The sequence below is a fragment of the Spermophilus citellus genome (assembly GCF_964194105.1).
Source record: "Spermophilus citellus genome assembly, chromosome: 13".
NCBI lineage: Eukaryota > Metazoa > Chordata > Mammalia > Rodentia > Sciuridae > Spermophilus > Spermophilus citellus.
In genome coordinates, this window is record NC_138193.1 from 11,003,180 (window position 1) to 11,023,756 (window position 20,577).

General features: G+C 48.8%; 1 protein-coding gene across 1 annotated transcript in view; it reads right to left on the minus strand.

Moving 5' to 3' along the window:
• Positions 1 to 20,577, minus strand: part of CRACDL (CRACD like) — a 50,719-nt gene that overhangs the window by 12,387 nt on the left and 17,755 nt on the right. The window contains exons 5-6 of the mRNA XM_081264565.1: positions 16,792 to 17,004; positions 10,095 to 12,219 (exon numbers count right to left, since the gene is read on the minus strand). Coding sequence (XP_081120691.1) covers positions 10,095 to 12,219; positions 16,792 to 17,004 — 2,338 coding nt within the window. The remainder of the gene's footprint in view (positions 1 to 10,094; positions 12,220 to 16,791; positions 17,005 to 20,577) is intronic.

A 20,577-nucleotide genomic window follows, 5' to 3' on the forward strand; every position in this document is an offset into this window, starting at 1 on the left:
TCATGCATAAATGATGAATCAGAAATAGCAACTTAATCAGATTTTTAAGCACTTTCTAGTTTGAGGAATGCCCTAGAAGAGGGGATCTCAACACTGGTCACTCATTAAAACCACCCGGGACCCTTTAAAAACAGCCTTGTCTGGTAGTCCCTTGAACCAGTCCATCAGCCTCTGTTGGGGCGGGCTCCCAGGTGACCCTGATTTTTGCAGCCAGCATTGCCAACTGCCAATCTCCTTGCTACTGGGCAGGTGTTCCCTCCTGGGAACTTTCAAGGGCAAGCCTGGGATGTTTCCTTTGTGGCTGAGACAGAGTGTCCAGCTGGCCAGATGGCCCACTTCCTGAGAAAGGAGCTGACCACTGACTCCCCTGTGCAGGCGGTGCTTGTGTACGGCCCCCAGGACGTTTACTCCCAGGGCTGTGCAGGGTGGGTGCCCACACAGTCACCACCTTTGGCCTCACTTCTTGCCACTTTCTCTGGCTTTCGGGCCCCTCTGTCCTCAGCCCTCCTCCGAGAGGCCTGGGACAGCTGCCCACTTGTCACAACAACCCTGCTTTCTCCTCTTCCCCCCTCCTCTTCCTCCCCTGACCTTGGGGTCAAGTCCACAAGGGGCATCACTCCCCCCCACAGGGTGAATGACCACCCTGGAGAAAGTGCTGAAGTAGCCCCTCTGAAGTGGGGGCCACTGCCCCTCCGCCCCCTGGGAGGTGGGCTGCATCTGCAGGTTCCAGACAGAGCAATGCCCGCTCCACCCTGATGTTCTCTGCCCCAGCTGGAAACTTGAGTCCCAGGACCTTCCCAGTCCTTCTCAGGTCCCAGCAGTCACTCAAGTCACTTTGGTTGTGATCAGTAATGAGAACTCATGGCCTCTGAGCCCAGTCAGGTGGCGTCTCCTGTCTCCTGAGCGCGTGGTGTCTGGGCTGGGGTTCCTTTCTCAAGACTGAGAAGCAGTTGGGAGGACAGTCAGGGCTGTCCTGTGATTGGCACCTGCCACTCTCTCAGTGGGTTTTGTTCTGGTCAGGCTTGACAGATGTCCAAAACTGACTCTGGAAGGTTCCTGTCCATGGCTGGGTCCTGCTGGCTCTGACTCTGCTCCCCAGGTCCCCCTGCCCTCTAGGTAGCCCATCAGGCAGGGCTCTGGGAGAAGAGTGGGTCATGAGGTACCCCTGTCTGGCCCACGGCCATGAGTCCAGTACCAGTCCTCCATGTGCCCCAATTGAAGGGTACATTTGTCCAGTTATCCAAGAAGTCTCATGGGAGCCCTCTGTGGAGACTCTGGGTGAGGGAGGTTCCCCTGGTCCATGCCTGCTGACCTAGGGGCTCACAGAACTGCAGCTTGCTCTCCAAGGAAGTTTTGAAACTCCCCCTTCCTGGGGTGGGTGGGCTCCGGACTTGCCACCGATCTTCATCACGTTCTCTGGGTCTACCAAGCTCTGCCTATGCACTGGCACCTTAAGCACAACCAGGATGGGGAGAATCCCAGTCAGACTGTGTTCTTTGCAGCTGAGACAAGGACACTTGGGTACATCCTTAGGAAAGCATGATGGTACTATACGGAACTGCCACATGTTGCAGTTAAAATGCTCTTGCTGTCCTATGTTCCCTTATTACTCATAACCTCACTTTCCAAAGGAGGAAATTAAGACTTAGAAGTTGAGAAACTCAATTTTCTTGGGGTCCCCCAGCCCCTGAAGGGTGTAGCTGAGTCAAACCTCCAGATCCAGGTCCTCAGTCTCACCTGCAGCTCCTGTCTTGCTTTGCTCTCTCATCCCTGCACTGGTCACACATGCATGGCCTGAGGACCCCCCTGCAGGATAGGAGCCCTGGGCAGGGTGTTCAACAGAGGAGAAAAAACCCAGATGTTCCTAAGGAGTTGGATTTGGGGTGAGCTGAAATGTGGTCCATGTGGCAGAGGTCGGTAGCTGGGGGTAGGTGGGAAACTAGGGGAGAGTTAGGGGGTGAGGGGGAGGGCAAGAGCTTAGAACAGCAGAATTTTGACTGGTCAGCAGGCGTAGTGGCACATGCTGCCTGTAATCCCAGCAGCTCAGGAGGCTGAGGCAGGAGGACTGCAAGTTCAAAGCCAGCCTCAGCAACTTAGCAAGGCCCTCTCTTTAAATAAAAAATAAAAACGGACTGGGGATGTGGCTCAGTGATTAAGCACTCCTGGGTTCAATCCCTGGTATCCCCTTCCCCCAAAGAAACCCCCAAATCAAAAACAAACAAAAGAATTACTGAGTGGGTAGAATCTAAAAGGCCTTAAGTAGCTTACCAAGAAGTTTGAACTTTGCTCTGTGACGGGGGCAGAGTTTCTAAAGAGGAGGCTCCATGGTTCTGAAGCCAAGCCCATGTCCCCAGAGCATGGTGGTAAAGTGGTGTCCTGAGCGGGCTAGAGCACAGTAGAGGCCCAGTCTCAGGGACAACTACTTGATGCTGTCCCTAGCCAAGCCCAAGCAGGTGTCCTGGGCACTGTGCATCTGCAGAGATCACAGCCATGCAGACCCCTCCATGCCAGCGCAGGCCTGAGGCACAGTAAGCCAGGGCCGAGGCCAGCCAGAGTACACTGCCTGTCACCCCACTGCGGCTTGGCCCAGGCCCAGTGTGGACGCCTGCTCCACACAGCACGGCAGCCTGAAAGACCCCAGCATCCATGACCCACCACTTCAACCTTCTGGGAAACTGGGATTTCAGTGAGCAGCAAGAAAACAGAAGTGGGGAAGACTCAAGAGCTCACCAACAGTGTTAGTACTTTCCCAAACCCTGACTGCATGAATCTGGACCTAGAGTACCCATCCAAACACCACGTAAACCCCTGGACTAGCAGGCTCAAGCGGCAACCTCTCTCCGGTCCCCTCTTGGGTCCCCTCTCAGGTCCCCTCTCGCCTGCAGAATTGTTTCTGTTTATCCTTGAATAAATGCTGCTCTTACCCTCACTCATCCCCAACTGTGGATTCCATTCATTGAATTTGCAGAAGAATCCAGAAAGAAGAAATTTGACAGTGTCTGCTGGGGTCTGCGGCAACCCCTAGAGGGCACAGCCCACCATTAGGAGCTGTGACAGGATTCTCAGCTGCATAAGCTAAAGTCAGTTAGATCCATGACACCGAAGAGAGAGTGAGAAGCGAGTTGGAAGGAGGTCAGGTTCAAGGAGAGGAGGGCTGGCATGGGGACAGGAATGCAGGGAGGGTAAAGGCACTTCCCACCAGGAACTTGCTGCCCAGGGTGTACAACATGACTGACATTTTTCTTCCACCAGGTCAGCTGTTGGGGGAGAGACTGGCCCCGCCCAGTGCTGATGAGAGGAGATAGTGTCTGCAGGGCAGGAAGAAGCTTGAAACAGTATGGCCCTTATGGAGGGCGATTCGAAGTTGCTTACTGGACGTGCAAATGCCCTGTGATCTAGAGAATCCACTCTCAGGAATAGATCCCAGAGAACTGAGGGTACTAGGAACGGACAAAATGACAAGCACAGCACTGTGGACAAGAGAGCAAAACTCAAAGCAAGAGCAGCACCCTGTCTGGAGGGAACTGGCTCAAGGAATGTGGTGATTGCCCAGCTGGTGCTTCAAACAATGAGCTCAAGGCCACTCACTCCAATCAGAAGGAACACCTCGCTTCATCATGCAATAGAAATATCAGACGTGCCTGTACTGTGTTTTATGATCAAAAATGGAGGGTTCATGTGCCTATATTGGTTGTTAGTGGTGGTTCTCTCTTAGTGGGTGGGACTACAGAAGTTTACAAAGGGGTAAAAAGGAAGTCACTATCTCTTTTTTGTGTATATTAAATTATTTTAAAATTTACACACAGTAAAATTCACTTTCTTTGTTGTGAAGTTCTGAGTTTTAACACATGCTTAGATTCTTGTAACAACCATCATGAATTGGACAGGGTAGTGCCAATATCCTGGAGAATGTTCCTGTCCTTCATCTTTTTAAAATTTTTTTTTTTTAGTTGTTGATGGACCTTTATCTTATTTATTTATTTAAATGCTGTGCTAGAATCGAACCTAGTGCCTCACACATGTGAGGCAAGTGCTCTACCACTGAACCACAACCCCAGTCCCTGTCCTTCATCTTTGTAGAAAAAAATCCTCTCTACTTCCAGCCCCTGGCAATTACTGATCTATTCTCTACCTCTGTATTTTTGCCTCTTTCAGACTGCATGTAAATGGACTAATTCAGCTTATAATCTTTTGCAACTGACTCCATTTACAGTTAGTACTCATCCATGTTGTTGTGCATTATCAAGAGCTCATTTCTTTTTTCTTGCTGAACAGTATTCCATCGCACAGATGTATCACTGCTTATTCATTTACCAGCTGAAAAATATTTGGGTTATTGCTAGTTTCTGGTGATTATGAAAAATGCTGTAATAAACACTCACCTGTGTCTTTTTTTGGAACTGAGTTTTTCATTTAGCTAGGATAAACACTAAGAAGTGGGATTGCTGGGTCACAAGGCAAGTGTGTCAAAGAAGATGTCAGATTGTTTTCCAATGTGACTGTACATTTTCTACTTTCATCATCAATACATAAAGAAATGCACTGAAACAGAATGAGAGTGCTATTCCACATCCCCCCTGGCACATGGTATATTGATATTTTTTGTTTTGGTTATTTTAATAACTTAATGATTAAGGTTTTGTGTTTCCCTAATGGCTAATGGTGCTGAACACCTTCTCATGTGCTTACCTGACATATGCATATCCTCTCTGGAGGATATTCATTATTTTTGCCCATTTTCTAATTGGTTTGTTTTTATTACTATTGAGTTCGAGAATACTTTATGTATTCAAGATACTAGTCCTTTACTAGATGTGCGATCTACATATATTTTTTGTAGTGTACAGATTATCTTTTTATTTCCTTAACAAGGTTTTTTTTCTAAGCAATGTTTTTAATTTATTAAGTCAAATTTATCACATTTCCTTTTATAGATCATGCAAATCTAAGAACTCTTTGCCTGGCCCCCAAGATTTTCTCCTATTTTTTTCTTCAAAGTTTCATAGTTTTCATTTTACAGTTAAGGGCCATGACCCTTTTGAATTAATTATTGTGTATAATGTGACATTTATATCAAGGCTCATAATTTTGTCTTTGGATGTTCATATTCTCCTGACACATGTGGTTAGAATAAACAATTTGATAACATTTTTTAAAGACTTTTTTCATCTAAATCAATGAGGGATATGGGTCCACAGTATTCTGTACTGTCTTTAATTTTGGTATCAGCCTCATAAAACAAATTGAGAAGTGTTTGCTTCCTCTTCTTTATTTCTGTATGAGATTTTATATAATTGGCATTATTTATTCCTCAAATATTTGGTAGAAATCAACAGTAAAACTGGGCCTTCAGTTTTCTATTCTGGAAAGTTTTTAAGTAAAGATTTGGTTTCTTTAACAGATATGGGACAATTTAGGGTATCTATTTCTTCTTTGCAAGTTTGATAGTTTGTGTCTTTCAAGGAATTGGCCATTTTTCTTCTCATTGGCTGAATTTATATGCATAGAATTACTCATAGTACCCACTTTCTATCATTTTAATGTCTAGGGATCAGTAATTTTACTCCCTAATGTTGTCCTTTAGAAGAGAGGATAAATGGATAAATAAAAGTGGTATGTACATACAATGGACTATTATTCAGCCTCAAAGAGGAAGGAAATTCTGCCATATGCAACAACATAGATGAACCCTGAAGGCACTATACTAAGTGAAAAAGGCCACAGAAAGATACATACCACATGCTCACACTCATATGTAGAATCTAAAATAGTCAAACTCATAGAGTCAAAACACAGAATAGTGGTTACCAGCATCTGGGGGTGAAGGAAATGGGAAATTAATACTAATTACATATGTCAAATTTCATTATGTGAGATGAATAAATTCTAGAGATTTGCTATACAACACTGTACCTGTAGTCAATGATACTGTATGTACACTTAAAATTTTGAGAGGATAGGTTTCATGTTTTATTTTAAAATTCAGGAGACATGGATGCATTTTGAGAAGGAGACAGACAGACAGACAGACAGACAGACACACACACACACACACACACACACACACACCTATCTAAATGAACTTGACTACACGAGGCATGGTGGTGCACACATGTAATCCCAGTGACTTAGGGGGGTGAGGCAGGAGGATTGCAAGTTCTAGGCCTGCCTCAGCAACTTAGTGAGACTCTAAGCAATTTAATGAGACCCTGTCTCAAAATAAAAACTGAAAAGGGCTAGGGATGTAGCTCAGTGGTTTAAGACCCCTGGGTTCAATCCTCAAATGAGTTTAACTATAACTGAAATAACTTTGTCCTCAGAGAAGGGTGACAGTTTCTTTGAGCCCATTTCTTCTAGAAAAGGTCCCTGACATCCAAAGACAAGATGGGTATCTCTATACTCTGCTATTGCATCCAGCAGATGCCTCCTGAAGGAGGTCCTAAAGGTAAAATGCTCATGTTTTTTTCTCTTTGGGGGAGAGCACACTGCTTGTGTGTAGCAGGAGTAAACTAAATATTTGCTGAAATAATGAATTCATGAATGAATGAGGATCAGACTCTTAAAAAAGGTCTAGGACTGGGGTGCATTACCACAGTGGACTGGAGCTCAGCTTGGAGGTCACTGCTGGTTATCAAATAAGGTCCCAGGAGAGAATGGCAATGTGTTGAGCTACATTCCAAAACACCAACATGTGACTACAAAATATGCAAAATTAACCCAGAAAAAGAAGGCAAGGCAGACAGGTGACATCTGAAGAGTAGACTTCAGAGTGATTTTTCTTTCCTATACATTTTTTTTTGTGTGTGTGTTACAAGTTTTCCACACAAGCCTAAAACTCCTCTGTTCTTATCCTGTGTGTAGAAAGCTGCGTCCTGATCTGTAATAGGTCCAACAGGAGGATGCTTAATATCCTGCATAAATGAACAAGGCTGATAACCCTGAGCCATTTTCCTTAAAAAGTAGATGAGCAAATTGTGAACCAGGCCTACAAACAGGTATCCTCTGTTGAACACAAACCCAGTACCTGGCTTGCAGTCACCACTCAAGGTGTCCCTGTGCAGATCAGCACCTTTGGCAAACCAGGCTTCCTGTTTGTTAAAAACAGTCATTGTGTTCTTCCCCCCTCCTTCTGCCCTACAGGGTTTCTCCATTCCTTCAAAGAAGGGAACACAAGGTGTGGAAAAGAGGAGGAGGAGGAGGAGGAGGAGGAGGGAGAGGAGGAAGGAGAGGAGGAGGAGGAGGGAGAGGAGGAAGGAGAGGAGGAGGAGGAGGGAGAGGAGGAAGGAGAGGAGGAGGAGGAGGGAGAGGAGGAGGAAGAGGTGGAGGAGGAGGGAGAGGAGGAGGAGGAATAGGACAAAGATGAACAGGAGTGCTAGAGTCACAGCTGCTGGAATGCCCGAGGCAGAACTGTGTACCCATCTGGGGACACTTCAATAACCTAACTTTATGGCCCATGCCCTGGAGGGGGCCCTGGGGAGATGGCAGCCCCAGGAGCTGTGGGCGAAGTACCTGACACCACAAGATAACAAACAGCAATAATTAGGTCTTCCTGGAAAACAGATGAACACTGTTATTAAAACTTTTATTATCTATATGTTTTATATGAATCAAATTGCCTCCAGCTGCTATAATTTGGGAGCGATGACGATCAGGGAAGAAGTAATAATAATGAATTAAATCACAAACAGATCCTGCCTGGGGAAGTTGTAGGGGCTGCTTCAGAAACGGAGCCTGAGATTCTGCCCTGGTCAGCAGGAGGCAGGCCCTGGAGCCCAAGGTCTGGAGTGGGACCAGCAGCACCCACAGCTCATCCTGAGATCTGTGTCTCAAATATGGCCCCAGGGAAGATGGGTTCCTAACGGAATGTGGGAGATTCCTCTCCTCCTCTCTTTGCATTAAAATGAAAATCATTACCTGTGCCCATAAAAGTATTCTAGCTTCTTTCACTTTGGAATTCATTTGATTACGTCTGTGGCTTAGAGAATGTTAATATACATAGATGGACAAGAAAATTCTATTATTTAAGCAAAGCCTGAAAGAAATACTGAATTGCATTTTACAAGTCAAAGAAAAAACACAAAAAGTGTCACTACTGAGACTACCCGGAGCATTTTATATAGTGCTGATGACCTGGCAGCCTTGGCTGAGGAGGTCATACCTAATTAAGGAGCCAAGTGCTGCCCTGTGGTGCTTCTTTTCCAGTTCTGTGACCCTGAGTGTCCTGTTTTTAAGTTGCATTCATTTGGCAAGCCCCTGAGAGGCATTTTCGTTTCCTTGACCTGGAGGTGGATGATGCTGATACTGGTTTCACCCGCACAGAGCAACCCCCCCCTGCCATTAAGATAGCTTTTTGATTCACCCTACATTCACTTTAATAACGTGTTAGAGATCTGCAGAGTGGGCCATCAGCGTGACTTGAGCCTCCCCCAAGCTCCTCACTGATTACTGTAATGGAGCAGCAGCACAAAAATTATGGCTGAACCACGGGGCTCAGGGTCCAGTTCACACCTGGGGGTTCTTTGGAATTCCTTGAATCTGAGGGTGTCACCTGAGTTAGAAACTCAGTGTTTTAGACTTCACATCTTCTCTAACTTCCTAGCTAGGACACAGAAAACAGAGTGTTTTTTGCATTTGTGTTAATTTGTATGAGCTAACGGTTCCCCCCTGCCATTCACCTTCCTTTTAGGGTGCAGGATTCTCCAAAAACAGCCACTGAGTTCTGTTTCTTCTCTGTCCCTTAAAGTAGTGCTTAAGTGGATTCCCGGGCTTCTAGTACCACTTAAAATAGCCAGAAACATTGTCAAATAGAATTTCCCATGGAAAGCTTCTCTCTAGGGTCCCCATCATACACATACGAACCAATTGTGTAGTTTTGCTTCCTGGCACATGGATTTCCACTAATAAAACAAACCAGCAATGAATGATTATTTAGTTCCACTGCAAATATCTGTGTCCAACAGATTTCTCATTTTATCAGAAACATTATAAAATGTGACAAATGTCAAACAGAGAGAAAAGTCATTTATTTTGTCCTTTCTTATCTTAAAAGATATTTGCTTTTAAAGATTCTTATGTGTTGCTCCCCTCTTACCATGATCTCCCTTTTGGGACAGAAAATAAATACTGATCCTTGATCTTCTGAGAGAAGTTATGTTTCACAAAGACTTATGAGTGCAATCATAAAGAGTGTTTTCCAGGCTGGGTGTGGTGGCATGTGCCTGTAATCCCAGCAGCTCATGAGGCTGAGGCAGGAGGATCCCAAGTTCAAAGCCAACCTCAGCAAAAGTGAGGCACTAAGCACCTCAGTGAGACCCTATCTCTAAATAAAATACAAAAGGGCTGGGAATGTGGCTCAGCGGTTGAGTGCCCTCAAGTTTAATCCCTGGTACCAAAAACAAACAAACAAAAAAGAAAAGGATATTTTCTATGTGAGGCCAGGCCACAAGGGCCTGATTCTAAAACAGGAAGAAATTCTTCTTTGGGGGGGAAAAGGTCAGGGCTCTCACTGGCAGAGAAGAGAAATGCTCCATTTATAGCCAAGCAGTAGCTCAGACCGTGGGAGAACCTACATCAAAATGAGCACATGTCTTGGAATTTGGGGCCGTGCTGTTATCTGAGACAGAATGGGAGAAACTTTTGTAGGATGGACCACTGAGGATCCTACCATCTCCAAGAAAGAATCTGTTTTACATTGCTCTTATTATATCCACATATATGACTTCTCTGTATTCTCATAAAATCCTGGTATCTGTCATTCTCTATTCCTAACTCTTAGTCAGAGGTTTTCTGTTTTTGTTTGTGTTTTTTTGTTTTTTGTTTTTGGTTTGGTTTTCAATGCTGGGGATGGAACCCAGGGCCTTGCAAAAAAAAAGTTAGGCAAGGGCTATACCACTGATCTACACCTCTTGTCGCCCAATTCTTAATCAAACACAATCATCAATGGTACTAAAAGCAATTGTGATTCTTTTTTCCAGTTCTCCTTGCATCAAGGTTTGTACCTACTGTATTTACATACTTTGTGGCCACCCCCCAAGAAATTCCAACCAATGTGGATTTCCCACTGTTAATTCTCCAACACCCTCCGGGGCTCTTACCTGCTCCCCTGTTCTGCGACTTCTTTTCGGCCATCCTACTCTCCTTCCTGGAGTCCACAGGTGGGGTGACTTTCTCTGGCTCTCCAGGACTGGCCTCTGGGGCCACAGAGGAGTACGGGAGGGTGAAGCTCTGCAGAAGTGGCTTCCTGGGTAGTGGTGGCTTGAAGCCGACCTGCTCAGGTGCCCGGGCCTTCCCCTTTCCTTGGCCAGTGGGAGACCTGGCACCTCGAAGAGCCGGGGTGGCCCCCTTGTGACCCTGCTCGTCTTTGGAGGGCAGAGTCAGTCCTCTCTCTAACCGCACCTCCGCACTGTGCCTCTTGACGCCTTTTGCCTCCTGGGAAGGGCCCTCTCTGTACTTTAGAGAGAGGGAGGTGGAGCGCAGCTTGACGGGGAAGGGGTTTCTGTCCTCGCTCGGGGGTGGCTCCTGCGCGGCGGGGCCGGCCTCTGCGCCGCTTGGAGTGGTCTTGGCATTCTGGGGGCTTCTGCTGGGCCGGGCCTGGCCGCCCACAATGTCCCCTGAGTCCTGAGGGTCGCACTCTGCTGGCTTCGGAGGGTCTGGTTTCGCGATGACGGGGTCAGGGAGCCCCTGGAGGTCGTCGAGCGCCGCCTCGCTCTTCCAGGCCAGGCCGCTGCTCCTCAGGAGCGGCAGGCGGGGACCCGGGGCTCCAGCGGGCTCCGGGGCTCTGGTGGCGCTGGGCCGTGACCGCGCCCTGCTCGAGGACACCGAGAACTTCTTCACGCTGCGCAGCTCCCCGCCACCTCTCCCGCTTTTCCGCACCGGCGCTGCCCTCTCGGGTGCCCCCTGGGAGGGCTCCGCCCGCTCGGCCTTGGCGCGGGCTGGGCGCGGGGCCTCTGTGTCCGGGGCACCCGGGCTGCGCTCCCGTGGGGGTGACGGCCCTGCGCCCTGCACCGGGGACCCGGCCAGGCCCACGCTGGCCGCCCTGTGCTTCAGGCAGCTCTTGGGCATCGGAGGGCTGGGGGCCAGGGCGGGGGGCTCTCCCGCGGCTCCGTCGGGTCCTGGCACTGTCAGTGCGGGCCCCACTTCCTCCTGCAGGCTTTGGCCTGGACCCTCTGGATCCGAGGGTGTCTCCAAGGTGATGGTGCTGGCGACAGTCTGGACAGGAGCCACATTCCTCTCAGAGACGCAGGCTGCTGGTGGACTTCCCATCTCTCCAGAAGCACACACCTCCTCCTCAGCTGTGCCCATGACTAGAGGACACGGGCCTGCGATGGGCGGCTCCTTTTGGACTTCACTGACCTTCTGGATTTCACTTTCCTGGATTTCGATATCCTGGATTTCACTCTCCTGGATTTTGTTCTCCTCCTGGATGTCAATCTTCTGGATTTCACTGTCTTTCAGGATTTCATCCCTTTTCTGGATTTCGCTGTCCTCCTGGATTTCGTCCCTGAACTGTATTTCACTGTCCTTCTGAATTTCACCCCTCTTCTGGATTTCACTGTCCTCTTGGATATCACCCCTCTTCTGGATTTCACTGTCCTCCTGGATGTCACCCCTCTTCTGGATTTCACTGTCCTCCTGGATGTCACCCCTCTTCTGGATTTCACTGTCCTTCTGGATCTCACTGTCCTTATGGATTTCACTGTCCTTCTGGACTTCCCCCATCTTCTGGATTTCGCCCCCCTTCTGGATTTCACTGTCTTTCTGGATTTCACCACTCTTCTGGATCCCACTGTCCTTCTGGATTTCACTGTCCTGGATTTTGCCCCTCTTCTGGATTTCACTGCGCTGGATTTCATGGTCAGAACTAGGATGCAGGGAGCTTTCTGGCAGAGATGGGGACTCCAAGCATGGGGCTGAGACTGCCACAGGCTCAATGACTTCCGGGATCACTAGGGAGTTTGAGACATCATCCCCAGGGGAGAGCCCATCCTCAACGCTAGCACTGAGTGCTGGACAGTGCTGTAGGCGGGCACGTCTGGCACGGGGTCCCCCAGGTGGCAGCAAGGTGACCAGTCCCCGAGGCTCAGGGTCTCTATGCAGCATCAGATCATATTGTCCAGAGCTGGGGTTCTCTTCTGTGCTGAGTTGAGGCCAAAGCTTCTCATCATATTCTTCCTCTTCTGGGGTGCCTATTAGATCGCACAGGGATTCAGACTGGGCCCGCTAGGAGAAAAGGGAGAGAAGACACCATCACTGCAGCAGATATTTGGAAGTCCAGGACTTCACTGTTTTCTTTAAGGCCTAAAATGGTTTTGAGAAAGCAGTGTATCTCCAGAGCTGAAATTCATACACAGCTGTCTTTTCTTAATCTCTCCTTATTATTCTATCTGGACCCTCCCACAGAACAATGGCAATTACACCCTCAAAATAAATAGATGCTTATGGCTGAGCCCAAAACCCAGCAGATGCCACTGTCTAGGGCAAGGTAGAGAGACGCAGTGTGTGTCACGCTGTGCTACACACTTGTGACTTCATGTAGTCATCAGTTCATCCCAGTGAGGAAGGGGCCATCATTCCCTTTTGCACTTGGAGAACCAGGAGCTCAGAGTGTCAAAATCTTGGTCTAGTCTAACCTACCAGGTAACTACCAGGTGGACAGCTACTGCTCTTTCTATGACCCTGTGCTCCTCCAAGTCAGCCCCCCATGTCAGCTCTCCTCAGGGATGTACCCTCAAAGGTTTCCTCAAAGATGATTCATATCATGTCGAACAGGGCCACAGTTAACCACAGCTCATAGAACAAAATCCAAAAATTTCAGATAAATTTAAAATCTTATTCTGTGGTCTTACACTGTGTCTCCTACTCTCTACTCAAGTTTAACCAAGGTCCCCTCACTGTGCCCAAGGTGGGGCTAAGTGACTGCCCCCCACTCTGTGCCTCCCAGATGCTCGACCAGCATCCTCAAGAACTATCGCAAATCTGTCTCCTCTAGGTAATCCTATAGTTTATGAGTCTCCTTTTTGGCCGCCTGAAGCACTACTGGCTTGACAACCTTACACTCCCTTGTGGCATTTTTTAGTTCTAAAAGGTCTCTAGAATCTAGACTCTAGTCTAACTTCCTCCTGATTGTCAAAAAGTTCATGCCTCCTGTCTCAGGAAAAAAGAATGTAATTAAGATAATCACAAACCACTCAAAAGCAATATGTAAAAATGTCTCAAAGGTTGAGGGTACTGAGGTTGATCTTTCTAAAAAGCTCAGGACATCAGACCTCAAGTGTCACTCAGGCTGTTGCATAAACATTGCTCTTGTCCTGAAATGTGACACTCTAGGGTATGTTTATAGTTTTATTGTTATTTGTTTTTTTTTTTTTTAGATTTTTAATTTTATTTTTTGTGGTGCTAGGGACTGAACCCCGGGCCTTGCTCATGCTAGGCAAGTGGTCTGTTACTGAGCTACACCCCAACCTGTGTTAGTTTTAAGCATTTCCCAGCTGGCATCCACTTGCTAAGCAAACACAGGAAGATTGGGCTGTTTATGACCATACATATCCAAAACACACAATCCTATTTTGGGTTTAAAAAGATGATGCACAAAGAAACCTAGGGAAGATTATGGGCTGGGGTTGTGGCTCAGTGGTGGAATGCTTACCTATCATGTGTGAGGCACTGGGTTCGATCCTCAGCACAACATAAAAATAAATAAAAGTATTGTGTCCATCTACAATGAAAGAAAGAAACCTACAGAAGATCATCCAGGGCTGCAAGTTCCTAACTTTGCCATGTCCCTGGCCTTTCCTGGCTATAGGAAACTACTGTTGTTGAGATCACTTTTGGAAGTGAGCCATGATTGGAAACTATCACAGAAGCCAGGCTGTTAGCAGAAAGCTGGGGAGTAGATCTGAGCCACTGGCAGCTACGAGGGGGCCGCTGTGGAGGAAGAGGGCAGGATGAAGGCTGGTGTGGAGCGTGGACTCCAGAGGTAGGCTTGGATGCTGAGGAGAGCCCCAGGGGAGTACTTCCTGGGGCCACTCCATCGCCCACTCCATCTCTGCAACCTCCTCATCACCTCCCTCTTGGGTCCTTACAGTGGCTTTTCTCCTGGAAACATCCCAAGCAAGCAGAAATGGGGGACCAATTGCTTGGTGTGCAGCAAGGTGCTATTGTGGCTAGCAGCTCATCTGGCCAAAAAGGAATCCCCTTAGAGCAGTGTCCACATCATCTCTGTAGCACCCGGGGCAGACAACAGGCCTCAGTCTCTAAGACCTGGGTCCTATGTTTGGTGTCTCTGCCAGCCAGGAAACGTGTGGCTAGTCATCCAACCACACTGCTCCTATCAAAATGGAGTTCACAAGGTTCTCAGCTCTTGGCACTGACTGGGTTGGCTGAGGACCCACTGGTAACAGTGGGATGTGGGTGTGAACGTCCACGGGCACTCAGCTCTTCTGCATGTGGAACCACACACAGAGCGTGGTCTGTGGCAGACTAGAATGCTGAGGGAACCACTCGTGTTTGTCTTTCCCAACCTCTGCTGGGGCAGGGGGCAAACGGGGTCAGCCAAATGTGCTTGAATGTGTATTTCAAATTCATGGTAAATATCACAAGTCTTTATAGCTGGGTTTTTATTATACATGATGGGGTTTGTAAAATAAGAGCCCTTTTCATTTATCCTAAAGCTCCAAAAGATTCAGGAGCCTTGATGATATGAAATGATGTCAGCCCCTGGAAACACAGCTGGAGAAGGCTAGGCCAGGCCAGGACAGCAGCAGGAACAGGAAGAGGCCACAGTGGAGACCCTGAGGATGGCTGAGCTCACGGGTGGGGGAGGGGTGATGGAGCAAAAGACCCTGGATGATATGGGGGATCAAAACAGCAGGGGAAAGTAGGACCTCATTGCCCGTAAAGCCAAAGGGACAGTGAGCCTCTACAGAAGTGCCCAGGGACAGAAAGGTAGCAGAGGGGCCATGTGCAGCTCATTCCCATGGCTGAAGCAATAAGGAAGCAGCTGGAAGCATCTTGATCCCTACATGGGGCAGAGGCATGAGGAAGGTCCTCCTGGTTGGGAAGAGGGAGCAGAGGACCAAAGGGCAAAGGGGGCTGTGGATACTGATGGACAAGGCCTCCAATGTGGAACCCAACCGTGAATGGAGGGACAGTGGTGACCACTGGGAAAATGTGGGCACCTCTGAGAACCTGAGATAGCCAGCCTGCTCCCTACCCAGCAGTGAAGGGGGAAGGCAGCTGGGAGATACCGAAACATCAGAGGGTAAATCCAGGAAGACTGGTTACACATTTCCCCCAACTGAGTACATCCGACTTTCTGTTATTCTACAAAGTGAAATTCAAGAACAAAGTCAAGTTCAAAAGTAAAAGTTCAGCTCTGCCTAGGGGGCAGTGTCAGGGGATGGCGCATTCCATATGGAGGGTAGGCCAGGCTTCCCTCTGTCACCAAGTCTTGGCAGGGCTGTGGCCAGCCACATGTGCCCTCACCAGAGGAAAAGACCTCTGCGTGGGAATGAAGCCTAGAACCGAGCCCAGAAGGGAGCTGGCCCTGCGCCTGGCCCCACAACTCCACCCTGAAAGAACATGGGCAAGTCTGAAGTTCCTGGACCCATCAAGTCCCCACGGCGCACAGCCGTGTCACTGTACTGGACATCCAGCATGTGCACTGGCGCTCTGGCCCCAGCTGACTCTTCTGGCATAGTCAACCCTGCTTCCCTGAGTTCACAAAGTGCCTCCCACACGTCCAAGGGAAACCCCACTCTCTCCAGGGAGCCCTGAAATCCTCAGTGGGCCCAGCCTGCTGTCTCCTGCTGAAGCGCCTAGCTTGTCCTAGGCACTTGGTCAACTCCCCGTCATCATTCCTGAGGAAGGAGAGGGAGGAGGAGGTTGGTCTGTGAGTGTTTCTCTAAACACGGTCATTCTCTGTGTCCAGGCTGGCCCTTTGTCCTGATCCTCACCTCCTCCAGGCAGAGAGGACAGTGGCACCCTGCTGACCTCTAACTCACAGATACCAGGAGGTCAGAGTACCCCATGAGTCAGCTGAGCTTCCAGAACTACAAGGAGATGATTCTCTCAAGCAGCATCTGTTCTATGTGAGGCAAGAGGCCCATGCTGCCAACTACATCATCCTCATGCTGCTCAGGTGTCCCCTCCAGGGTTTCAGCTCCTGTCACCCACTCGTCATCCTCTCAAAGGCTTACCAAATGCCAGCCCTGTGCCTAGCACCACTTTAAGGGCTAGAGGTACAGCTGGGGACAGGGTTGCAAAGAGGACACACACATTTTCAAAGGTCCTGTCTATGTGTGGCAAAACCACTGAAGGAGTGAAAGACCATGGTGACCCTCCTGGGGACAGGAATCCTGAGATGAAACCCCTAAGGCTGAGACAGAGCTGGCCAGGAACAGAGCGTCTTGGGCAGGGGGACACAGCAGTACCAAGACCTGAGGCTGGGGACATCTTGAGGAGCTCAAGCAGCAGAAAGGAGACCCAAATGTGGGGTGAGAAAGCGAGGAGAAGAGAAGCCCAGGACCAAGATGCTGTGGCACCACACACAGCATGTGAGTGACAGGGTCTGGGGAATGAGTAAGTGAACCTGTGGAGGGGGTTGATACAGGGAGGGACATGGACTGATGTTAAAAAAGATGAACAACCAATTCCAGTTCCTGCAGTGTGGTCCTGTTGACAAGGGTGGTGCTCACAGGGAGCTTGTGAGCCAGCGGGGGAGAGGGCAGGGTAGGGGCTGGGGGCCACCCAGCCCACCCGTCCTGGCCCCTGGGCAGAGGAGGAGCCCATTACCGAAGACAGCCGCCTCATTTTGCTGGACCGCTGGTTGCGGGGCTTGACCAGGAGCTTGTGCCTGGCTGCAGAGTTGTCCAGGCAGGAAGAGAGTTCTGGAGGGCAGCTGAAATCAGCCACGGGCGCCAGGCTGCTATCCGAGGTCCGGGAGGAGTTGGTGGCATCGCTCGTGGGCTCTGGAGACTGTGGCCGGGATGAGGACACTAAAGAGACCTTCACAGGACAAGGAGCAATACACCAAACATTAACTTCATGACAAGACAGGGCTGGGCACAGCCCGCAGACACACCGGCTCTCCTTTCATTGTGCCCCCACACTCTCGGGCTTTTACCTGGGAGGGAAACTTGTTCGGGTTGGCTCTTGACAGGGAGCATTCAGGATACTCCTCTAGAAAGTGAAACGGCTGGGAGTTCCAAGTGTTGGGCCAAACCCTGGAAACCTTCCACTCCTTCCCAAGGCCTTGCAAGAGCCTGTGAACAGGCTTCCTGAGCAGGACCACTCTCCCCCCCACCCCACCCCCCAGCTGTCTTCCCGAGGGACCAGTCCAGCCCGAATCTCCAAGGGCAGAGGCATCTGCTTTTGTCTAAGGAAGCTGAGAGCTGGGATTTTAGGGGCCAGGGCACAGAAGCTACAGAGTTGTCCAGGCAGAAGGGCAAGGCCCTACCCAGCATTCTCTCACTGGACCTTTGTTCATTCTTGGAGAGCTCTGCAACCTCCTGGGGCAATCTGGCTTTAAGTCACCACTTGGTAAGTTAAAAGTACATTAATAGATTGTAACAGATTGAACTGATGAAACACTGAAGGTGTTTCCAGGGAGGAAGGGGATTCTGGCACTCACTGGAAGACCAAGGGCAATACCCTAAGACACCTGCCCATCAAACATGGCACACTCCCTCACGAAGTGCAGTCTACGTGGGTTATGCTGCTAGGATGTGTGCAACATGAGCTTTTGCTTATTGGTCTACATATCTATCAGCCCAAAGGTTCCGAAGGGTAAACAGCCCCTGTCCCTCCTCTATGAGAATCTGTACTTGTACTGCTGGTTTTTAGCTTCAGCTCACTTTAACCTCTTGGCTGGGAGGACCTTGGCATGGAGTTTAGCTTCCCTGACTTCTGTCCACATGTAAACCCTGCACCAATGTCACAGCTGATGTTGCCATTAGGGGACTCTTCTGTCCTCAGAACTCTCATTTTTGTCCCCACTGTCATTTTGAAAGTTCTCGGGAACTGGGAAGACCAATCCCATTATGACTAGGAGGATCATGAGTTCCGCCTTTGATCTGTGCTGTAACTCCATGGGGTGGGGTATGGAGGGTACTCTCTGGGGAGGAGGCTGGGGCAGGGAAGCTGGCTTGTGTCTTCATGGGTGAGTTGGCAGCATCCAGAGAGTCATCTGCACTGCCTACTCCTGATCACTATACGTTCCCTGCAGTCTTGCTTCTGGAAGCAGAGGACTTAGTCTAAGTCGTGCACAATGTGGCACAAAGGAAATGCATTGAGGTTCAGGAGATTTTTTAAGGGGTGACCTTAGGTCATAAGTTTTTTCCAAAGTTTGTCCTCAAAATGGGGCTCATTTTGAGGAATGGGCTGAGGACAGTGCCCACATGAACGGCTATCAATCAGGGAGCAAGGCTGGTGGGGCCAGGCCAATGGGTGAAGAGAAGCTGCTGGCCCTGCTGGGAAGGGAGAGCACCCATCTATCTGATCTCACTTGACCCTGCCCAGGCCCTCTGAGGACATGGATTCCAAGAGGTGACAAAGCTTGGTAAAACCTTAATACCAGGAAACCTAGAACATGACCAGTTAGACATATAAAACCCCACCAGGTAAGGTTTCATTCATTGTGTTCACGCACGCTGCAATGAATTTCAAAAATAATTCCATGTGTTTCCTGAAAAACTCACTGTCAGGAAATACCACCGTGGCTATGTCCATATTTGCTGCCAAAGTCTTTTATTTTTTTTCTTTTTCTTTAACAATAATCTCAAGTGGCTTTGTCAAGCACATGGGCTTAGGGAAGGTGTCATACAGGATAAAAGTAAACAGCCCCAAATCCCGTCCTCTTGGGATTTAAGGCGTCATTATGTTAAATATCCCATTACATAAGCACATTTCTAAAGGATGCATCATCTTTTTCCTCTCAATCAGCCAACTGTGTACAAAACACTTTCTGGGATCCGTGATGACTGGAAGAGAGTACATTTTTCTTTTCCTTTTCTTTCTTTTGTATCCTAAAGGCTCAAATTTTGGTTTTCATGAAGCTATGGATTGTGCACATTATCCAATAATTGATTTTTAAAAAATCTCAGAAACTTTTTTTTTTGTGTGTGTGTGTAGTAACTACCATAGAAGGGATGCTGTGAAAAACAAGGTCAGCCCTGGTCCAGCACGAGTGGCCCCCCCGCGGCTGACCATGGCATTGTACATCATGGTGTAAGTAGGTTTGGAACTGGGCTGGCTCTCTAATGCATGGGGTTAGGTACCACCTGTTCCTCTTTACTACCTGTCCTCGCTAAAGGAGGAGAAGTAGTAGGAAGTGTGAGAGTCAGGGATCCATGGGATGGGAGGAGGGAGAGTCACTTAGTGCTGAATAAGAAGCCATCTCCTACCACCACGTGGCCTGAGACAGAGTCACATCTGCTCCTGAGAGGGTGACAATGAAACTGTACCTGGAAGTGCTTTAGGGTATGAAGAAATACAGGGTCAGCTTGGCAGAGCCCAGAAACAGGCCATTCTCTAGTCCTTCTTGAGGCTGAAGAGGTGTGGGCAGCCTCTGGACCACAGGCCCCACTCTGGGAGTGAGCTGGGACATGCTCACCCTGGAGCTGGAATCTGGAGGGAAGAATTCTCCAGGTAGCTCCACAACAGCAGCAACCCGGGGGGTGACTTAGTGGCCACATCACAGTCCTGACTTCCCATCAGAGATGGAAGCCACAACTCCACAAGAACAAAAAATAAGAAAAAAAAATTAGGTCTGTGGTGGACTCGTAGACATCCAAGCTGAAATAGTTGCTGAACATAATTGAGAGCAACACAGAATCTGCAGCCCCACCATGAACAGCTCCTAGGCCAGCCAGGGGCGAGAGCATTCCAAAGATCCCAGGACGGGTGCGTGACCCTAATACTCGAACTCTGACCTTTATCTGCTTTTCAAGCATCAACCTGGAATAATTCCAACTCATCCATCCACAGCAAGCCTTATCCACACGGGTAAAACGACCGTCCACCTTATCACTTGGGTCAGAGTGCACTGTGTGGGTGTGAAGCGTTCGTACTACAGTGAAATACCATTTTCAGAAAGCAGTAGCACGAGCTACGGTGTTTATGCATGAGAAAGAGCTCACCTGCTCAGGCCCCTCCCCTCGGATTTTATGGGGAGCAGGGTATGAGGATCAGCTCCTTCACCCCTCTCTGCCCCTCTGGGGTCATAAACTCTCCTGCGGTCCAACTTTCTCTGCTGCCCTGTTTACCAGTAACAGTCTGCACATTCTAGACCAACAGGCTCTTGCGGTCCTAAGACAAGGACGTGGCGTTTAGACCAGTGTACATGTTCACTGTTCCCTTCTTTCCACTCAACGTCACAGTAGCAGAGAACACACAGAAAGGGGCTCCCTCTTTTAAATGAGATTGTGGGTCTGATTGTCTGCACGGACAGGAAAGACGAGGTATCGGTTTGAACACCATCACAAAAATATGTCATCCAAACCACATCTCCTAACCAGACCTGAATTTCTGCTCAAAGAATGAAGATAAACACAGCCCAAGGGCCGGCTGCAGGCTCAGGTG